At 43.8% G+C, this 20,879-nt stretch overlaps 1 protein-coding gene across 1 annotated transcript in view; it reads right to left on the bottom strand.

Moving 5' to 3' along the window:
- Positions 1 to 427: 427 nt before the first annotated feature.
- The window catches only part of GUCY2F (guanylate cyclase 2F, retinal), a 428,460-nt gene continuing 408,008 nt past the window's right edge, over positions 428 to 20,879 (bottom strand). Inside the window, exons 18-20 of the mRNA XM_069211537.1 lie at positions 19,926 to 20,011; positions 19,745 to 19,833; positions 428 to 976 (exon numbers count right to left, since the gene is read on the bottom strand). Of these exons, the coding sequence (XP_069067638.1) occupies positions 19,746 to 19,833; positions 19,926 to 20,011 (174 nt within the window). The 3' untranslated portion in view covers positions 428 to 976; position 19,745. The remainder of the gene's footprint in view (positions 977 to 19,744; positions 19,834 to 19,925; positions 20,012 to 20,879) is intronic.

Below are 20,879 nucleotides of genomic sequence, written 5' to 3'. Positions count from 1 at the left end.
GTACATTGCGTTGGGTCAAAGATATTAAGTTATAAATATTTAAGAATTGACACTTGAAAAACAAATGCATATCAGTATGATAAAGATTGAGTATTTAACTGTTATTTGCATGACATATGTAGCGGGTTTTCGTAACTAAAACAGTTCTTTCACGAAATATGGTAATTGAGCACATTGTGATTGGTGTATATAAACTGAGCCAAAATGGCGATCCAGAGGTCGAGATAGGCGGCAACGCCGAAATGCGTCCCTGTAGGCGAATAAACATGATTTAAACTTGTTATGTCCGTGGAGTGCTGCCTTTTTCCCTTATCTACGGGAGAGAAGTGTTTAATATATATATATATATATATATATATATATATATATAAAATACACACAATAAAGATATGAAATCATGAAAAATTAACTCATTCCATTTTCTGCATCTAATAAAGGGAGACAAATGCATTAATGAATAGAATGGTAATAGCAATATATATTTTATCCTAGGGTTCAGCAGAACTGGTTTGCTTGCACAACAATCACATCTCTAGCTCGAGATTTGTGAATGTAAATATGCATACAAATAACACATTTTATGTTTGTGTCTTCATCCTGAAAAAGAAGAAACTGATCTTTCAGACTCATGCATCTCACATCCCGACCTTCAAGTACAACAGGAACCCCACTGCGAATGGACAGCCTTGCCTAAGGTTCAGACCTCCCTTGGGATGTAAAAAGAACAGTGCATTGACATGATCCTGTTTGACTTTATCGGCTGTAATGCGTAAATCTCATTAAGGACAACCTCCCATAGGTGTCCTTCTTAACTAATTCTGACTCGCTGTAATCCTGGGATTGGAGGCAGTGTGCGCCGGATGCTCAGCCACTCTCAGAGTCCGAAGTTCTTACTGTTGTCATTTGCCGCACCTGGGTGATCCGTCTCACTGCTGTTTTAAGCAACATCTTCAAGTCTCTGAATACCAATTCTTCCCTGCAGAGAAACAGAAGAGACACTTAGGCATATCCTTCCATTCCATGCGGCTATACACAAAGTACAGTGTGCATCAACAATATTGTGGGTTGATAGAAGTCACATTATAGTTCAACACACAGTTATGAAATGTCTGTGGCTTTCCATAATTAGTAGGTTGACCTATTTATTAAACCAACCACATAACTGGACCAACGTTAACAAGACTGTGTCTGCAATGGTAGGAGCCACACTGTTGCAAACTCGTATCAGAGGCTCGGATGTGCCCATGGCAACATAACTTAGAATAGCCAGAAAATGTCTGTGATGCTGAGGAGGTGAGGTTGCAAGGATGTTTGCACTCCATGCTAATGCCACAGAGGCCAAAGGAAGAATGAAGATAACACACAAAGGTATGGAATGAGGTAACACACAGAAAAGGAAAGAAGAAAGCCTAGTGCGAGAGGAAAGACAATTGAAAGACTAAGGGCCAGATTTACAAGGCCCTAGCGCCACTTAAGCATCACATTTTTTGTGTGACGCTCAGGTGGCACTATTCAATGCACCATATTTACAAGGAGTAGAAAGCCACATTGTAAATATGCCCCCGACGCAGTTATCTGCGTCAGAGGGGCTTGCAATGGGTGTTGCTGTGGGCGCTCCACCGCAACACCTGTTGCTTTTGATGCTGTCTCATTTTTGCTTTTTTCTTTGTGTGCTGCATAGAGAGAGCAAAACCGCCACGAATGATTGTTTATCTGCAGGAAGATATCCCTTCAGCAGGCATAGGCCACAATTTAAGAGGGCCTTGCGCCTCCATGAGCCACATTAGCATCATTTTTTATTACGCTAATGTGCCCCAACAAGGCCAAATTCGCTGCACCATATTTACAAAGTGGCACAATGCATGCAATGCGCCACTCTGTAACCCCTTGCACCACATTATGCCTGAGTGAGGCATAATGTATGCACAGGGGGCGTTTCCCCTGTTAGGGGGACTTAAAAGATGGTGCAGTGGCATCTAGGAGATTCCTCTGTGCCATTTTTAGCGGCTATTTTTAACGCCTGCACACAGCAGGCTTTAAAAGGGGGTATACCATTGTTTTCAATGGGCCCCTATGTACTCTGCAGGATTAACACCCAAATTTTGGCGCTAATCCTGCACAGTACATCAATAGCATCCAAAATGTTGACACTATTTCCCCTACCATGCGTCATGGTGCGCTGTAAATTAAATGCGACGCACACATGGTGGCGGTAAGGGGTGCACTTTTCTTAAATTCAGACCATTGAAGTGCTAAATCGCCATTGTAGATTGTTTATGTGCAGGAAAGGTCACCTTCCTGCACATAAAAAAATTACTCCCCTCAATGCAGACACCCTTGCACTATAGTGCAAGGATGCCTGAGTTTGCGTTGGCAGTTAAATTTAGCACCTGCATAGGGGGAAACACAGAGGTTCGACGTATTTTAGTAAATATGGCGCATCCCTGTGTTTCAAAGGTGGTGCAGCGCTGTAAATTTTGTTACATCACTGCGCTGCTCCACTTTTGTGTAAATCTGGGCCTAAATGTGAAAGGAGCAAACATGAAAGAGGGAAAGAACTAACAAAATAAAGAAAGATTAAAAAGATAATCAGAAATAAGGAAAGAACGTAGGTACGGGAAATGAAGGAAGGAAAGAGGATGAAAGGAGGGAAATAAAGAGTTTGTAGCTAACAGGCAAGAATTACCTATTTGGAAGTAAAACAACTGACCAGTAGATGGCAATATTGTCTTAGATTGCTTCAACAGAACTCTGTCTGCCTGATCGTGAACAGATTGATAATTAAAGGTTTGCTGCCTAAACTCCGTGTTCTGTATTACATAACAGTAAATGAAACGGATTATTTCAATACCTTTATGAACCTTGCTCCGACTTTGCTGACGTAGTTTACTATAAATATTAAAGCAACAAACATATCCTTACTATGGTGGACAGTCATAGTTTGTGTTTGAATTAAGGTTTTGGAAAGGGGAGCGCAGACCTTGCACTATAAACAGTGAAGTGCCATCATAGAAATTCATCATCAGAAGATGGCAAGTCACCCTGGATGTGCCACCCATCAAATGTGAGGATTTTTAGGGGCGAGCGCAAAGCGCTCCGTCCCCTGCTGTAATCTCTCTTTGGGCTTCTAACCACCCCCATGTTATGTCAGTCACTTCATTGGCTTGTGGGCTTGCCTTTTAAAATCGGCTTGCTTTCATTACTTGAAGGCATGCAAAGGTTATGCCTTTTCCAGTGTTTAGCCCTCCTCGAGCGCACCGGCCAACTACTGGAAACATACGAGGCTCCATGTTTTCTGTATGGGTTCTGGACTACTTTTTCTCTTTATTTCGCAGCGTCAAAATGCGAGACCCGTTGCATTGCAAATGCTTGTTTGTACTGGTTGAACCCTTCCCACCGGGCTTCTACTTTGTTAAAAGTTGTGATAAGGAGCAGTTTATTATGAATATAATGACAGCAAAGTCACTGCCAATGAAGAGCTTGCGACAAAGTTGAGTCTAGGCAGGGAGCAAAGAAATCTGTAGGCGACACATAGTGGCCTGACTTCCACAGGTGAAGCAGGTGCAGTGGCACCGGGCCAGACACCGAGGAGCTTACTGAACCTTGATTACTGCTGTATTTCACAGCTCAAAGAGCGGCCATGGGGCACATTTTCGTCCATGCTGGAGGGCCTAGGGCACACTGGCTACGCCACTGACGACAGGAGCCAGGAGACCCTGATCAGATAGATATCAGCACGTTCTAGCAAAATCTGCAGCAAACAGTCTCAAAACAGAGGACCTATATATGGATCCAGTCCACTCTGACACCCTATCTTTTTGCTGCCCTCTGCGGTCCTAAAGTACTACCTTTTATTTTATAGCCTACATGATAAACAGCCAACTTTATTATAGGACAGAGCCTGCACAGTAGACATAGCATCCCAAACAGCAACAAATCTATCATCCATTAGTCTATTCAAGTGTTACTTAAATTTTGTTTCTACCTACCCCACCATATGGCAATGGAGCAGCCCACTTCATCTACTGACTGTCTTGCAGTGAGTGATGCCATTTTGCTTGATCACATGTGCAAAGCAGTCTCAAAATTAGTACGTTTTAGTGCCACAGCAGGTGTGCCTGGGATGTTGGACTACTCTTTTTTAGGTTGAGAGTGTTGTAATCTATCTGTGGGCTTTTAATCACACCCACCGCACGCACATCACTGTCATTCATTCATGGGCTTGCACTTCAAAAATCCTTTGTTATCATTGGTAAATGTTTTACGTTTGTCCCTCCTCTCAGTAGTTTTGTTACCACCTTGGCCATCAACCCTGTTACATGGATAATTGCACGTTTGCCTGTGAACAAACGTCTTTTTCCTTTTGTGTCTCTCCTTTGCGCTTACACTCATGGCAGCAGAGGCGCTCTGAATTGGTTTGCTTAGGTCAACTGTTTTACTTTTCATTTTTAATTTATGTGGCAAGAAAAGTCCAGTTCGGAATTTACAACGCTAACAGCTCTAACTCAAACAAACACAAGACCCATTGCATTGCAAATGCTTGTTATGTCCATGTTGTCTATACAACTAGGCGGACTTGAGTTAAACAGAGAAGAGAAATAGGGTACACCATCAGACACCCTAGTCCTTTGAAGATGAGTTGAAAATAATGTAATATTTCATCAACGCCTGTTAGGCAGACCTAGGCCCATATTTATACTTTTTGACGCTAAACTGCGCTAACGCAGTTTAGCGTCAAAAAATTTAGCGCCGTCTAACACCATTCTGAAGCGCCATGCGGGCGCCGTATTTATGGAATGGCGTTAGCCGGCGCTAGCAGACCGGCGCTGCCTGGTGTGCATGGAAAAAAACCACGTAGACCAGGCAGCGCCGGCGTAGGGGGAAAATGGCGTTAGGGCGTCTTAAAATGGGGCTAGTCAGGTTGAGGCAAAAAAATCGCCTCAACCCGATTTGCGCCATTTTTTCGACGCCCAGATGCCATTTAAATGACTCCTGTCTTAGTAAAGACAGGAGTCATGCCCCCTTGCCCAATGGCCATGCCCAGGGGACTTATGTCCCCTGGGCATGGTCATTGGGCATAGTGGCATGTAGGGGGGCACAAATAAGGCCCCCCTATGCCACCAAAAAAAATTACAAAAAATAAAAAATTATACTTACCTGAACTTACCTGAATGTCCCTGGGATGGGTCCCTCCATCCTTGGGTGTCCTCCTGGGGTGGGCAAGGGTGGCAGGGGGGGTCCCTGGGGGCATGGGAGGGCACCTGTGGGCTCATTTTGAGCCCACAGCCCCCTTAACGCCTACCCTGACCCAGGCGTTAAAAAGTGGCGCAAATGCGGGGTTTTTTGCCCCGCCCACTCCCGGGCGTGATTTTTGCCCGGGAGTATAAATACGACGCATTTGCGTCGCCGTCATTTTTTTAGACGGGAACGCCTTCCTTTCATCTCATTAACGCAAGGAAGGCGTTCACGCAAAAAAATGACGCTATTTGCCCATACTTTGGCGCTAGACGCGTCTAACGCCAAAGTATAAATATGGTGTTAGTTTTGCGCCGAATTTGCGTCGAAAAAAACAACGCTAATTCGGCGCAAACGGAGTATAAATACGGGCCCTAGTGTCCAAATACTATGAGTTTTGACTGTATCTGGCAGCTGATCAGTCCTGCCATCTTTATGTTTTCACCAGAAAGAAGAGACCATAAAAGTGTTGTGCTACACTGAGTCATGCTATAACATCTTGTCCAGTGGGATTCATAACCCTGATTGCCGATGGCCTTCTTTAGGACAAAGCCGTTCAACAATACTGAGCTGTAGAATACCTGGGAAGACGAATGATGTCAGGTGAGTGAAATCTGCGGTTGAGTCAAATCTATAGGAGTCATGCCGTGTCAAGACCAGGTGCCGGCAATGTAAAGCCCCCCCATCATGCAGATCAGTGGCATAACACAAAATGATACCTCTGTCCCTGCAGAATGTGATAGGCATCCCTAATGCTGGCATTTCCCAACCCTACTCATGAATGCTCCTGGAGCCCAGATGTCTGCTTGCTGCTTCTGCTGGATCACCGCCCCAACCCTACAAGTTAATATCAACTACCAATTCTGTTGTGAATTTCAGGTTGAAGTACTGTACGGCCATTTCAGTAAACAGGTCTTCCTTGATTTTCACAAGGAATGTTTATTCATGATCCATTGTCCACTGCCATGGTTTTTTTTTTCTTGGTTAGTTGTCGGAGATGTTCTGTGAGGGTTGCTAAGTTGGGGGATCAATGTCCCACGGTATGTAACCATTCCCAGAAAACTCATCACTTCTGACACAGTCCGAAGAGTCTTAGCTTCTCTGACGTCTGCTGCTTTTTGAGGATCTACGGTAACCCCATTTTTGGAGAAAAGTATCCATATAAGTTAATTTCCTTTGTAAGCACAGCACACTTTTGGCGGTGTAGTGTTAGCCCGCAGTCTCATATTGGCGGCAGGTTGTATTATAGGTTTTGGTGGTGTTCGATGATTGTCTTGGCATGAATAATGATATCATCACTGTCAATCAGAACACCCACTAACCCGGAGAGGGCTTCTCTTATGTTTTGAAAAATGTCTGTGGCCAAAGAGATGCCAAAGTTCAAGTGTTTGTATCTGTGGAAGTTGATGTGAGTGGATAATGTTGCTATGTAGCAGCTGATCTCGTCCTAATGAAGCTGATGATGTCATGTCCTGTGTTCAAGTTCAGTTTTCAATACCACTGTGCCTCCTTTAAGTCATAGAAGTTGTTATTTATTTTTGTGGGGTGATGTGGCAGTTCACTTTCTTTGGGAGCCTCATAAACACAGATGCGTACCACCCTTGGGTCTTTTGGCTTGTCCATGACCAACATGGGGTCCCTTTTTTCTATTGCATCTACATCGTGGAGTTTCTTGAGTTCTTGGGTAGAGATGAAACAGCATCTTGCACAGTGTAAGTGCTGTAGGATGGATGGATAGATCTTATGAATAGATACACTGGTTTGACCATCAGACACCCTAGTCCTTTGAAGATGAGTTGAAAATAATGTAATATTTCATCAACGCCTGTTGAGCAGACCTGGTGTGCAAATGCTATGAGTTCTGAGGGTCTCTCCCATCTGGCAGCTGATCAGTGTCACTTCATGTCAGCATGTTGAAGAAATTGTGACACCATTGTTTCTGAACCATAAGATAAGGGGAATACATTTTTGCTGCCATTTGTATATATGCCTCTGCACATCACATCTCCCTCTTCAGTTCTTGAATTCCACAAGGCACTGAAGACCTGGCTTTTCACCTAGTGCCAACATAGGCTCTGCCCAAACAGCTCCTGCTTCATTGCCAGGATACCCTCCTGGGCGAGCTGTGTGCGATACAAATACATATAACATAACATAACATAACATAAGGTAATGTAACATCGCATCACATAACATATGTATGTTCTAGTATTCCTAGTTGTAGTTGTAGCGTAGTGTTTTTTTAATTGTTGTGAGCGTATGATGTTTATAGACGCTACAATGTCAAAATAAGTGCTCTTACTTGATGTCCTTGAAATAATATATATCAGGTTGGTGTCACTGTTTTTAGGGTCGAGCATGCGTTGCATGCGCTCGCGCATGCGTATCACAGCGAGACGCTTTAGTGTTTAGAAAAGGGCTTGGAGCCCTGTCGCCGTCACGTCAGTATTTTTCATTGGTTCGTGGACCTGCCTAATAAAATCTGCTTGTTTTCATTAGTCGAAGTCATGCATACGTCATGGCTTTTCGGTGGCTAGCCCTCCTCGAGCGCATCGACCAAGTACAGAAAACATGCGAGGCTCGCTGTGTTCTGTCCAGGTCGTGGATTACTTTTTCTCTAATTTACTAGCACGATTTCGCTTGGTAGAAGTCGAGCGCTTTACATAGTTAATTGCACTTTTTCAGGTTACGTACATAAATGCACTTTTGCCGATAGGTGAAAAGTTGGGTTAGGAGTTTACAACGCTATCAGCTCTTAACATGAGCAAACGTAAGACCCGTTGCATTGCAAATGCTTGTTTTGTTTTGCTCGTGTTCTGTGAATGAGATTACTCCCCCATCTTTCTCATCCTCCGCTGGCTCGTGGCTCTCCTGATCATCACGCTCACAGCAACACGTGCTGGGGCGCGGATGTCAAGGCTACAGTGGCCGTACCGGGCATCAGGGGTTTCCCCGGGAGTCTGGAAGGGTGGGGGGCTGCTTCTCTTACCGAGGGCCCGGTGTTGTAGCAGTGCAGCAGTTTTAAAAACACTGCGGAGTTCCTTGTATACCCAACAGCTTTCAGGCAGCAATAAAAATGCCAAGATAACTCTGGTGATTAATGTACCTTCTGGAGAGAGATTAGTCAAGTGGCAGTTTTGACTCATCTCAGGTTGCGCAGAAGGTTTATATGCCTGCTGCAAAGAACACGTACTATGCAGATCAGAGAACAGTATTTAATAAGCATAGCCCGTGGGTTGCTGCTTTTGTCACAGAGGTAATTTTGTTAATGTGCAATTTATAAGTTACAGTCATAATTATGGCTGTCAGTTTTTACTGATTTTTTCAGATAAATTCAGATGGGAAACAAAGTGTTTTCTGCCTGTATTTATTCTTAAAAGCAGAAAAACATTTAAAAACTGTGCACGTAATGAGTCACTTTCCATACTGTCTGTTGTGAATTCCAAGACAACATATGAGCAGATAGCCTGGGGAGTTAAAAAAAAATGAAGATATCTTTAAATACAGGCATATGTTAAAATATATTTGCAGTAAATTGCTAATATTTACCTGTAGGTGTATTGTTTCGCTTTATTTGGCTGTTGAATTTGCTAAACTGTGACAGGCATCAAAGTATGAGTGCATGTCTATCAGTTAAATACATGTGGAAATGTGCTATTTCTGACTCCACTTATTCACAAACCACAATATCTATGAATGAATACTAATAAGATGGGCACAAACTAAATATGGATAAATACAGATGGAAATGTTAAAACAAATAAATAGCACAAAACCCTAATCATAATCTAGCACAGTGAGCTATGAACTGCCACCAAAGAGCTGCATACAAACTGCATTTTACAGGTTAGAAAGTTATGTTCTTTCCCAGTCTTTCATTGTCCCGATTTTGCTATTAAGGGTTTGTTGGGATAGAAACAAATTCTTATTAGTAAAGTCAACCCTAACCACTGTGTTACGTTTTGAATCCTGAGGTTATGCTTCCCAGACCAAGCACTCTTAAAAAATTCCTACCAGTATGGATGACATGTGAATCCTACACCTTGTAGTCCCCTTTGTATTATGTAACATTTTCTATACACTGATGTACACATGTACGATTCATTGTCTCTGTATGTGTGTGTTATGTAAAGTGCTTCGACACCCTACACGGGTAAGAGAGGTGCATATGAGAGAGGGGCTATGAAGAGATGAGAGGCACCGTTGAAGCGTGAGAGTAAGGGAATCATTGAAGTTCCCCAAAAAGACTGTATATCCTGGTGCACTATATGGTCATAATTTATGATGCTTTAAAAACTAATACAATTGAATATAATGAAAACTATGTTGTAGAAAGCACCACTTTTGCTATTTTTTCCCACATTCTCTTTGGGGGGGGGAAGCCTCCAACAAGCGCCCTTGTAATGGTCAGACTCGCTCGCTGCACTTGCTCACTATGCACCCTATGGGTGCTGGTCTGACAACATTCCTGAGGGCTGCTCTGGGTTCCCAGTCTGGCCCTCGCAGCTGAGGCATCTGGTCACACCCAGCAAACAGATGGCTGGAGTGCTTCTATTCGTTAGTGCTGCTGGCTATTGGACTAACTTTCTGGGCAAGGCTGGAAGGCTTTAGGTTATTATTTATAGAAAGCCCCAGCCACTTGGTACGTGGATCATGTAGCTCACCTGGGATTGTAGTGGCCAATGGGGTTTCCTCCACTCACATTTCTGCTTGCCATTGCCAGAGTTTTTTAGACAGCTTGGGGGATGTTCTACATTGCACTTCTCATTGCCAGTGTAATGCAGTGTGAGATTCAGGACTCAAAAGGCCTAGTGCGAAATGCTGCAGGTTCAGTGATGGACAGTCACACCATTAGCTACTACTCAGACTGCTGCCCATGCACTGGCCAGTCCCATTTACTTGGACCTGGTATGTGTGTCCTATTTGCATCATTCCACCAAACTGGGTGGAACATTATTGTGTCAAACTCTGATGCAGTGGTTAGATTTACAGAAACAGTTAGAAATGGTTTTAGGGTCCTGGAAATCTTCAGGCAAATATTCACACTCAGTGGCCACTTGATAAATATTTGCAGTAGTCTTCCCTACTCTACTCATGCTGGCAGGTGATTCTGAGGGTTAGAGACAGGGGCAGATAAACAGTTTGGACCTACACTATAGAGGAAAGGCACTGTTCAATTTCAAATTTACACTTTTATTAATGACGAAATTGTGTTTTTGTAAAATGCCCTTTGGATGAAGTACTTGCAAAGGCCTTGCACAGAAAATACCCATTCTGATAACTCTCAGAAGCCTTTGCCCACAAAATATCCAATATGGCACTAACTAAGCCCTGTTAAGTGAGCAGAGTTTATTCATGGCATAAAGTTTATTCATGGCCACGCCCCCAGATGGACTGTTCCCATGAGGAGCAGGGAAGACTGATTTGCTTATGGCTGGGTCCTAACATGAAGTGGCTTGGTGGGCAAAAAAACGATGAATGGGGATGTGGCCCTGAGTGATTGCCAGTGGTGGAGATTAATTCAAGCATTCCATCCATCACCTTGTTGTTTCTGCATGTATTGCCCTTAGTGCGTCAGGTATGTTCAGACGTGGGTCCTGGGCTCACTGTGTCACTGAAACCAAGCTAGACCTGGCCGAAGAGCCCTAACTAGAGTGAAACCAGTCTTAGGTTGTGTTCTGGAAGGACATGGCCTGGCAGGTCAGGCTGAACTGTTCCCTTGAGTATCAGAGAGAAGACTGGTTTTCATATGGCTGGGTCCAAACCGAGGTGGCATGGTGGGCAAAAAAACGATGGACTGGGAAGAGGCACTGAGCAATTGCCAGTGGCTGACATTAATTCAACCATTCCATCCACCACCTTGTTGTTTTTGCATTCACCACCACTACAACCTTTCCCTAATCCCACCTCCTGAAATAAAGGGGATGCTGTCTTTCATTGATGACCTCTATCAGCAGCCACGCTGTGCAAATAGATCGTAGGGTCTCTTTGTGGCCACCAGCATGAATAGAACTGACAAGACAGAGAACAAAGCACTTTCCAGGTTGCTTTCAATGGAAGGTAAAGGTCCTCACCTGATGCCGTAGCAACCATGTTCCCTACCTATCTCTTGCTAGCTTACAGTGTTTCAGGGATGAGTATTTAGTGCCCTTCAGTAAACGTCAAACTGTGGCAACATGGGACGTTCTTGTAAAGGCTGCACTGATAGGTACCAATTCTACATATAAAAAGTCTTCGAAGTCTGTTCCTCAAGCAGTTGAGCCGACAGTCAAACCACATAGCAACAGTAAAAAATCAAGGTGTCCAAGATTGAAAAATAACAGTCTATACATGCAAAACAGGATGATTCCTCAAGATATTACTGGTAACCTCACATATGATGTGATCGACAATACTGATAACATCAGCATCACTGATTTCTATATTTTTGCACAGATAGTTGAACATTCTAACCCAATGCCCATACCTTTCTTCTGTGCTATGGAGGTTCCAAGATATACGATTTTTGGAACTAGGACACACACACACCATTTTCACAGCATGGGAGTGCATGCCTTCCACAAAGGAACATCCATTCACCAGAAAATGGTAACGGTAGCAGAAGTGACATCATATGTCCTTTGAGACTCAATGACATCACAGAGCTGACTCCTGGCACTGTCCCAGCATCTTAATCAAACTCTATTTGGTCTTGATGTGGTGGCAGAAGGGCATGGAGCGGAAACTACAGAGAGCTCTTAAGCACAGTTTACATTCTCTTCTTGCAGCTGCCTTTCCTTGCGATCAGATATTGGAGGGAGTACTAGAGTACCAGAAGACAAGCTAGGAGTAGCTTCAGTTAGTTGTTGTTAATGCCTTGAGACCATCACAGGTGATTTGCAGAGCTTTATAAATCCTTGATTGACTGATTGATGCCTGGGCACCTGATGAACACTTGTGGTTATGCAAGTTTGGTGCAGGCATCTATTAGCAGTTAGAGAATCTGCACCTTTTTTATTTCCACTATTCCATTATTTGGTGTCAGTAAACGTGATAACTGTGAGGGCATTTGTTTTTGTCAGCAGAACTGCAGCCTCTGGTCAACATTTAGTTTATTGTTTCCGGGAATGTCCCTTGCATGGTATATAGGCATGTGAATCTGATATACTGACTTTTATTTTGGCCTTGATGTTATACTACCTTAGCATGTGAGCAGATGGCAGATGTGCCAGCCTGTCCCTGAAAACACTTCAAACAAGAGGTGTTGGTAGCCATTTTGGGACTCGGCTTCAAATTTGGCATGTGGCCCCCTTCCCACTTGACTACAGTGCTAGGCCCCAGGGGATGGTTCCCTGGGGCCAAAAGCATCCCGAGAAGGGGGATCTCATTTCCCCCACCTTGACTACAGTGGAGGGTCCTGGGGGATGGGACCCTGGGGGCCTCAAAGCAGCCCGGTGAGAGGGGCCACATGCCCCCTTTAACCTTGACTCCACGAAGGGCCATGGGGGTGGGATCTCCAGGGCCTATCAAATCTCCAGGGGGAAGGGGATATGTGCCCCCCTCCCCTTTATTATGAAAAATGCCCTAGGGGATGGGGTCCCCAGAGTCTATTAAGGCTCGGGGAGGAGGGGGCCATGGGCGTACCCGACAGACTACGACTCATCCCGAACCAGAGACTGGTTCCAAAAGGATGTAGAACCCTCAGCAACCGAAAGGCATCATCAGAGCTCCCTTGGGCTGGAGTTACTAGCTCCCTGAAGTCCGCAGATGAAAAGTGCACTCCCGGAACCATGAAAGTACTGGTCATCGGGCCAGCCGAGGGATTGCCCAAAAGTGAATGGCCAGGTGCCTTCTAGAAAACAGAGTCCTGACCTCCTATGAGTTTCAGCCCACTACCACCTTCACATGGACTCCAGGAAGACGACATCAGTAATCGCTGTGTTTGCCACTGCAAAGGCTTGTTGGTGGCCAGTCCGGCTACTGACCCCTTTGTTCAATGCTGCACCATGAGGGAACAACCCTGCAACTTTCACCACCTTCTTCAGTGGCCCTGTTGTTAAGTGTTTGCAGCTGTTTCCTCTCCAGCACTGTCTCAAGAGTAAAACCATCACCAGCAGCACCCATTCAGCGCAAAGAATAGTTGTAGGAAGCTGGCTCTGTATATACCAGATCAATATGAGATATGGCCCTCATTATGTTCTTGGCGGTCTGGGCCGCCATTCCGGCGGTGCCAGACCGCCACATAATGAAGCCAGGGAGGGCTGCCATAGGCGGCCCTCCTCCACTGACAGGCTGCCTCCGACAGGCAGCCTGACGGTAGACGGCATCATTATCCAACAGGGCAGCGCTGCTGCCCTGTCGGATAATGATCCCAATTCCCCCAGCCCTCCAGGAAATGCTGGCGGAAGGGGTGCTCTGGGCCCCCCCTGGGGGCCCCTGCACTTGGCATGGGCAGAGCAGGGGGCCCCTGTGCAGTGCCCCATCGTGCAGGTCACTGCCCGATTTAAGGGCATTGATCTGCGCAACGGGTGCAACTGCACCCGGCGCACATGTCCCGGCCAGGCATACTGCTGGGCCGGCAGGCAGAAACAATGTTTCTGCCCGCTGGCCCAGCAGACTGTTCATAATATGGCCGGCAGGGTCGCAGGGGGGCTGGTGGTCGATAAAAAAACCGTCAGCCTGAACACAGCGGTGAAAACCGCCGTGTTCATAATGAGGGCCAGAGTGTGCACAGAGTCCAGAGGTTTCCCAGAGGCTTGACAGATGCAATAATAGATAAAACTAATGTTCTATTTGTGGTAGTGTGGTCGAGCAGTTAGGCTCATCAGAGGGTAGTGTTAAGCATTTGTTGTACACAAACAAGCAATAGAAGAAACACACTGACTCCAGAGGTCAAAGGAGAGCCAAGGTAACGTGGGCTCCTATGGAGAAAGGGGGTACTCAGAATCCGGTCAGCCAACAGGTAAGTACCTGGGACTCGGAGGGCAGACCAGGGGGGATTAGAAGAGCACTGGAGGAGCCACAAGTAGGCACCAAATACACACCCTCAGCAGCACAAGGGCGGCCAGGTGCAGGGTGCAAACAGGACATCGGGTTTCCAATGCAGGTCTATGGGGGGACCCCGAGTGTCACTCAGAGGCTGCAGGCGCGGCAAGGTCCGGGGGTGTCTCGGGCACACCACTGGTCGGATGGGGAAGAGGGCCGCCTGCTGGTGGATGCTGCACCGGGGGTCAGGTTCTCCAAGGCCTGGGGGCTCTGGGTGCAGTGGTTCTTCAAGCATCGGCTATCTTCGTCCTGAGCTCGCAGTCAGGGGGGTCCTCTGGATTCCCTCTGCAGGCAGCATTGTGGGGGTTGGAGGGGTCAACCCAGGGAGGGCTCTTGTTCCCAATCGCCTGGGGACCCTTTCTGGCTGGGTGGACCACATGGACACGGGCCGAGGGCGTCGGGTGCACAGGGGTCAGGACTCAAGCATCCTGAGTGAGGTGGGAGTCCTTTAGAAGAGGTTTCTTCTTTTCTGCTTTGGACAGGGCTGCTGTCCACGGGAGTTCTTGATCCTCTGTGATGCAGGCAGCCCTCTGGAGGTTTTTCAGAGGTCGCTGGACCTGCAAGACTTGTCGCCTTTCTTCTGCAGGTTCTTTGAAGCAGGAATCAGGCCTGTAGGGCTGGGGCCAAGTCAGTTGTTATCTCCTTTCCTTCTCTGCTGGGGTTTCAGCTAAGCAGTCCTTCTTCTTCTTGTGAGGTCGTCAGGAATCTGGTGAGTTAGATTCAGGGAAGCCCTTAAATACAAGATTTAGGGTTGTGTTAAGGTCAGGGACAGTAGCCAATGGCTACTGTCCCTGGGGGTGGCTACACCCTGCTTGTGTCCACTCCCTTTGGGGAGGGGGGCACACTCCTATCCCTATTGGTCCCTGTCCTTGAAACCAAGATGGAGGACTGTGCAGGGAGGGGATCACTTCAGCTCTGGACACCTTAGGGGTATGTCCCAGCTGAAGTGATCACTCCTCCTTGTTTTTCTTAAGTTTCCCGCAGAACTGGCCGCCCAAAGTGGGTGCTTTGTCCAGGGGGGACAATGGTAAAGTTTGACAGCTCTGCAAAGTAGTGAATTCTTTTTCACACTCTAAAATCTATAAAGCGGTTGCATGTGTTGGATTTATCTCATTTTGGTGTGTTAATTAATATACAAATCTGCTCTATATATTTATAAATTGGTGTAGGATTTTTTTCGAGTCATGCCAATTACTTATCGTCCATGTTGGTACTCTAAAATGCTTAATGCATGTTCCTCTAGTAAAGCTTGTCTGCTCTATGCAACTCTAACAGTACTGAGCTAAGGATTTATTATTGTAAACCCAAGGACCATCTCTGGGGTATTGTGAGAGTATTTAATTGTGAAACCTAACCAGCATCACTTCATAATACTCCACTTTCCTAGAAAAAAAGAGAATATTACCTACTGGCATTTGCCATTAGGTATAGTTAGGACCATGTTTCCATAGAAAAGCCATTTTTTGACTTGCCTATATCTTCAGCGTCGCTTGATGAATTTTCATGAAATATTCCAAAAAAGTGTGCTGGTGATTCTTGTTGCGCATAGAAAGTTTTGGGGTGATTCATCAAGTGGGGGCCAAGAAAAAAAGGGGGAGAGGCAAAAAAACATGTGTTTCCCATTTTAATTCCCATAGGAGTTTTGACTACGACTACAGCCTGAACCACTGAACGGAATTACACCAAATTTGGCAGAAAGCTAGAGTTTATTCCACAGATTGTGCTTCTCATTACTTGGTGTAAATCCGCTGAGTAGTTTATGAGATATTATAGGGAAAATACATTGGTGTATCGAGGGCCGTGGATCCGTCGCAACGTTTTTTCGGTGATCGTTGCAAAATCGTCAATCCGGACACCGCCAGGAATGCTGTGATTGGCTGGCGCAACCTGACCAGGGAGTTGCGCTCACCATTTTAGGTTATTTCAAGTAATCATAACTCGTGCCTTAAGGTAACTATAATTCACGCCCTTTCCATGCACTGCTAAATACCTCAGGTATTACAGCACAACTTCTATAACGTTATAAAAAATGTAAATGAAGTAGTAGCAGTGAAATTAAAGAAGAAAAAACAGTGCATGGCAGGGTGTGAGTTATAGTTACCATTAAGGTGCAAATTATAGTTACCTGAAATAACTCTAACTGTAACTGCTTAATTTCTATGGTTTTGTACAAGTAAATTCAGAGCCTAACTATAACGTCCTTGTAACCTTTGTTTTTTTAAGTGAATTTCTATAGTTTTTTAAATTCTACTTCCTAACTATAACATCCCTATAACCTTTGTTTTTTTTAAATGTATATATATATATACAATAATAATGTTAAATTAGATATGGGATTTTTGTCCTAGCCCTAATGCCATCTCTAACTCCAGCAATGCTATTTCCTTAATTATTTAAATTCAGTAAATTTGCATACATAACCCAAATACTAGCCCTATGCATTCCAAGCATATATAATTATTTTATTACATGAAAGTAAATGTAAGTACATTAATATATTAATTACTTTCAGTTAATTTCTAAAAAACCTATTATTTGCATCCCATATCTAACCATAACCTCACCAATGGTAAATACTCCTTTTATAATTACATTGTTTCTAATTAATTTAATGTATGTTACATTATTCTTTAAAAAAGGGTACAATTATCCTATCCATATATCAACCTAAAACCTTACCTCTGGTAAATATTCTATAAAATTATTTGTAAGGTATTTACTCTCTTTTTTTAAATATATAATACTATAGCAAATTGAATACCATTCACATACATTCTCAGTGGTTATTTAATTACTTTTATACATTCACCAGATAATTGTGCAGGATGTCTTTTTTATAGTTTTACTGGTTGTTTTTTATTGTTCGTGTTATTATGATCTGTTTTTAATGCTTCTGTGTTTTTGTTTATCTTTTATGGTTTAATCTGAAATCAAATAAAGATTTATTACTATTACTACTACTGCCAATGGTGGTACTAGTGTTGTAGCTCATAACATGTCTAGGACATGATCTCTAGGTTGCCGCCGGTCGAGAGCCTGGCAGTACCGGTGGTCTTAATCTGTCAGGGCAGCGCTGCAAGCAGTGCTGCCCTAAGGATTACGAGTCCCCTCTCTGTCGGCTTTTGCCTGGTGGATCCAACGCCATGCAAAGGCTGGTGGAGATAAGCTGCATGGGCAGTGCAAGGGCCCCCACGGACAGTCTTGTTGCGCTTTTCAGTGCCTGAATTGCAGGCAGTAAAAAAGCGTGACGGGTTTTATCACACAAGACGCACCGCAACATTGCCGCCGGCTTGATTACGAGCTGGCGGCAATGTTGTGGCCTGTTTACTGCTGGCCCAACGGGAAACTCAAAATAGGGCCAGTGGCCGGAAAACCGGAGTGGTGGTTTTCCGTCCTAAAGAGTTTGGCGGGTGGCGAACTCAAAATGAGGGCCCCGGTTCCTATTTGATTGTGAGGATAAATAATGTTGTTTGCAATAACCCCAATAGGACATATAAAAGTAAAGCAACCGGTTGTGCTAAAGTAAATTCACAAAAGCCTTGTCAATTGGAAAGTATGTTGTACAGGTACTTGAAAAAAGACATTTTCATGAAATGTGTTGTTGCATAAAAATCAGGAGACTAAATGGCGTATGGTTCCAGAACATATATCATCCCATGCTGCATGAGAATGAATAAATTGCACCTATTTCAGCAGTATCCTACTACAAAATAACAGGCATATTTGTAGTTTACATTTTCAACACAAAGAGATTATTAGTGCTAATGGCAGATAACAGATACAGAGTAATAGCAGTAACAGTTTATGCTTAATGCTATAGATACAGTATATGACCTTGAAAGTGTTGGGAGATCCGAAACGCAGGGGTTCCTATATTCATTGTTGCTGTATATTTGCAAGGAGCTAAGTTTTGCTACACTATTATTAGTCCTAACAAATATTAAATACAAACAGAAACTTTACATTTGATGGTGTATATCCCAGGAATTGTTCTAATTCAGGAGATTTTCTAATCTATCACACTCAACACATTTCTTCCTAAACTATAAATTACCACAGTCAAAAAACATCATGTGCCATCTCCACAACTGAATAGCTTTCTTAGTTCTTGTAAAGTGGGGCTTAAGAAATCTGGCATGTCATTGCATTCAATATGGTGAAGGCCACGTCACACAGCAACGTCCTCAGCCATCACGGCAGATCATCTTAATGGCAAAGAACTGGACAAGATGCCCTTTCTCTAAAAGGAGTGGCTATGATCTATTCTGGCCTCACACATAATGACTGTGACCTATTGGCACTAGAATGGTTTCTGAAACACTAGAATGGACCATTACACAAATGAGAAGAGTAGCCTAGTTATCAAAATCTGTAAAGCCATTTTGACACTCTAAGCATGAATAAAGGAGCAGTCAACTTTTCCATGACTGAGTTTTACGTGAACACAGGGCAACCCTATAAGGCTGTCTGACATATCGACAATAACTGTACTACATAACACTTTTCCTCTGAATCAGATCTTTCAGAAACAGAAAATATCTACAATAAAGGCAATAAAACAAGGATAGCATGTAAAAGGAATAGGAAGGTCCATAGCTTAAAGCAGCAGTAGCAACCAGAAAGGCACACATGCAAAATATCCAATTTACGGGCTCTTTGCTTTCTTTCTTGTTATTGTAAACTGGAGGCCAGATAAATTACTTCCAAATTGACTTAACCTTCTAAATGTATAAAATACAGACCTTTTCTCTTTAAATTGCTTTAAAATCAGCCTCCTCCTCTAGTTTTCGTTTAGACCTTAATGATACATTCTTAGTTCGTAGGATTGATGCATAAACACATTTCTCTAATTAAAAGTTCAAGCATCACCGCATAGTCAATCGAGAAACAGTGCTTGAAGGGGCATATCTAAAGGAATGTAAAATGCATATTTCTGCCCACGGATGATCATGCAGAACAGAAATAATGATTAATTCCAGTGTTTTTCTTTGGTAATTATCTTGGTCACATTGTATAGAACATTGATCCTACTGCTGCTTCAATTGGCCGGGAGGAAATTTGTTAAATAAACGCATATGGAGAAAGAGCTTGACAGAGCAGATGGCAGGCAAACTAAAGGGTGCATGGTGTCCAAAGACAGTTAAAAATCAACAGAAAAAAAAGACAAAACATTTTCACAAAAAAGGGATGAGACTACAAGCAGCAAAGGAGAAGAATGAATAACATGGCTACGATGATGTTAGTCTGCTGCCACTCATATCTACAGAAGCCAATTATAGCAATCACTTCTGTCGCAAAACCTAAGACCGTGAGTATGCAGATCAGCCTTAGAGAGTAAGTGCACTGCATTTTCATAAAATGCCCAATCGCAAAAACATTTTTTATGTATAAATATTATTGTGGTGGCCAAACAGCCGAGAGCAGAACCATGAGCATAGTAACACATCAAGCATGTAATGTTATACATTTTCATGCATAACATTACCTCAGTTATTCGTCCTTGCAAGTTGTTTTTCAGCTTTTCTTCTTTTGAAAGCGGTTATATCATCCTGCAGCATACCATGACCCTGTTGCCTGTGAAAGATATCAAAATAGTGAAGTAAAAAAACAACAGCTTGAGAGCAAGAGAGGGCACGGCCCAAGGACGACAACGCCACTCCGCTTACCCTGACTTAATCACTTGCGGGACAGGTAGCGGTTTTGTAAAACCTTCTTTTCCAACCAGCCAGAAGGTCTCTTCAACACCTTTACCCTTATTCAGAAGAGAAAAACCAAAGGCAGTTGTTAAATCATGTCTACAAAGAAATCAAGACAAATTCACAAAAGTAAATGAGCACAGGAAGCAGGTTTTGTATGAAGTGTGTCCTCGTCCTTGGGCATTTGATGGCACAAGTTCAGTTGCCATGCTAACAGACATTGACTGTTTTAAAAGGATCAGATTCAACATGAAACACACAAAGGCCTATAATGGCAAACAAAGCATAAGCCTAGGAGTTTCTGCACTCATATTAGAAAGAGAGACCTATTGTACCATCATCAGCAGGAGCAACACCGACAACTGATGAGATGGAGTGAGAGTGTCAATTTTGCCCCCCCCAACTGTGAAGGCCTTTTTAGATTCATGCAACTCCGCTGGATATCCAACAGCCCAAAGCCTCAGAGTTTCTCATGTCTTCCTCATCTCGACTCAAAAGTGTCTTCATTTGGTGTATACAAGGTGCTATGGAATGGAACCCCCACACAGGCTCAGTAGGAACACACTAGAATCAATGCAACTTTTGAAGTGGTGTTAGGTCAGCCAGTAAAGACAGCCCTGGTGAGCTGTTAGTGTAAATCGGGTGTGGCTGAGGGCAAGGATCATCTGCAAATGGCCGCGTACAATGTTGGGTAAAAGAGCAATAGCACTTTCTGTGATTTCTTGCTCATCTGTTACACAATGGGCAGCAGATTAGTCTCTAGTTGTAACTTCAAACTGTTTGTGGTGAGATGAATAACATCTCTTACTCATTGAGGCTCATGATTGGCTATTCCATCCTGTATCATTGGGGCAATCTTTCATGGATGACTGTGGAAGATCACTATTTAATGTCTTAAGCTACTGAGGCTCCCTTTCGAACAAA

This window comes from Pleurodeles waltl, chromosome 2_1 (genome assembly GCF_031143425.1).
Source record: "Pleurodeles waltl isolate 20211129_DDA chromosome 2_1, aPleWal1.hap1.20221129, whole genome shotgun sequence".
In the NCBI taxonomy this organism is placed as follows: Eukaryota; Metazoa; Chordata; class Amphibia; order Caudata; family Salamandridae; genus Pleurodeles; species Pleurodeles waltl.
This window is presented reverse-complemented; position numbering and strand designations above follow the sequence as displayed.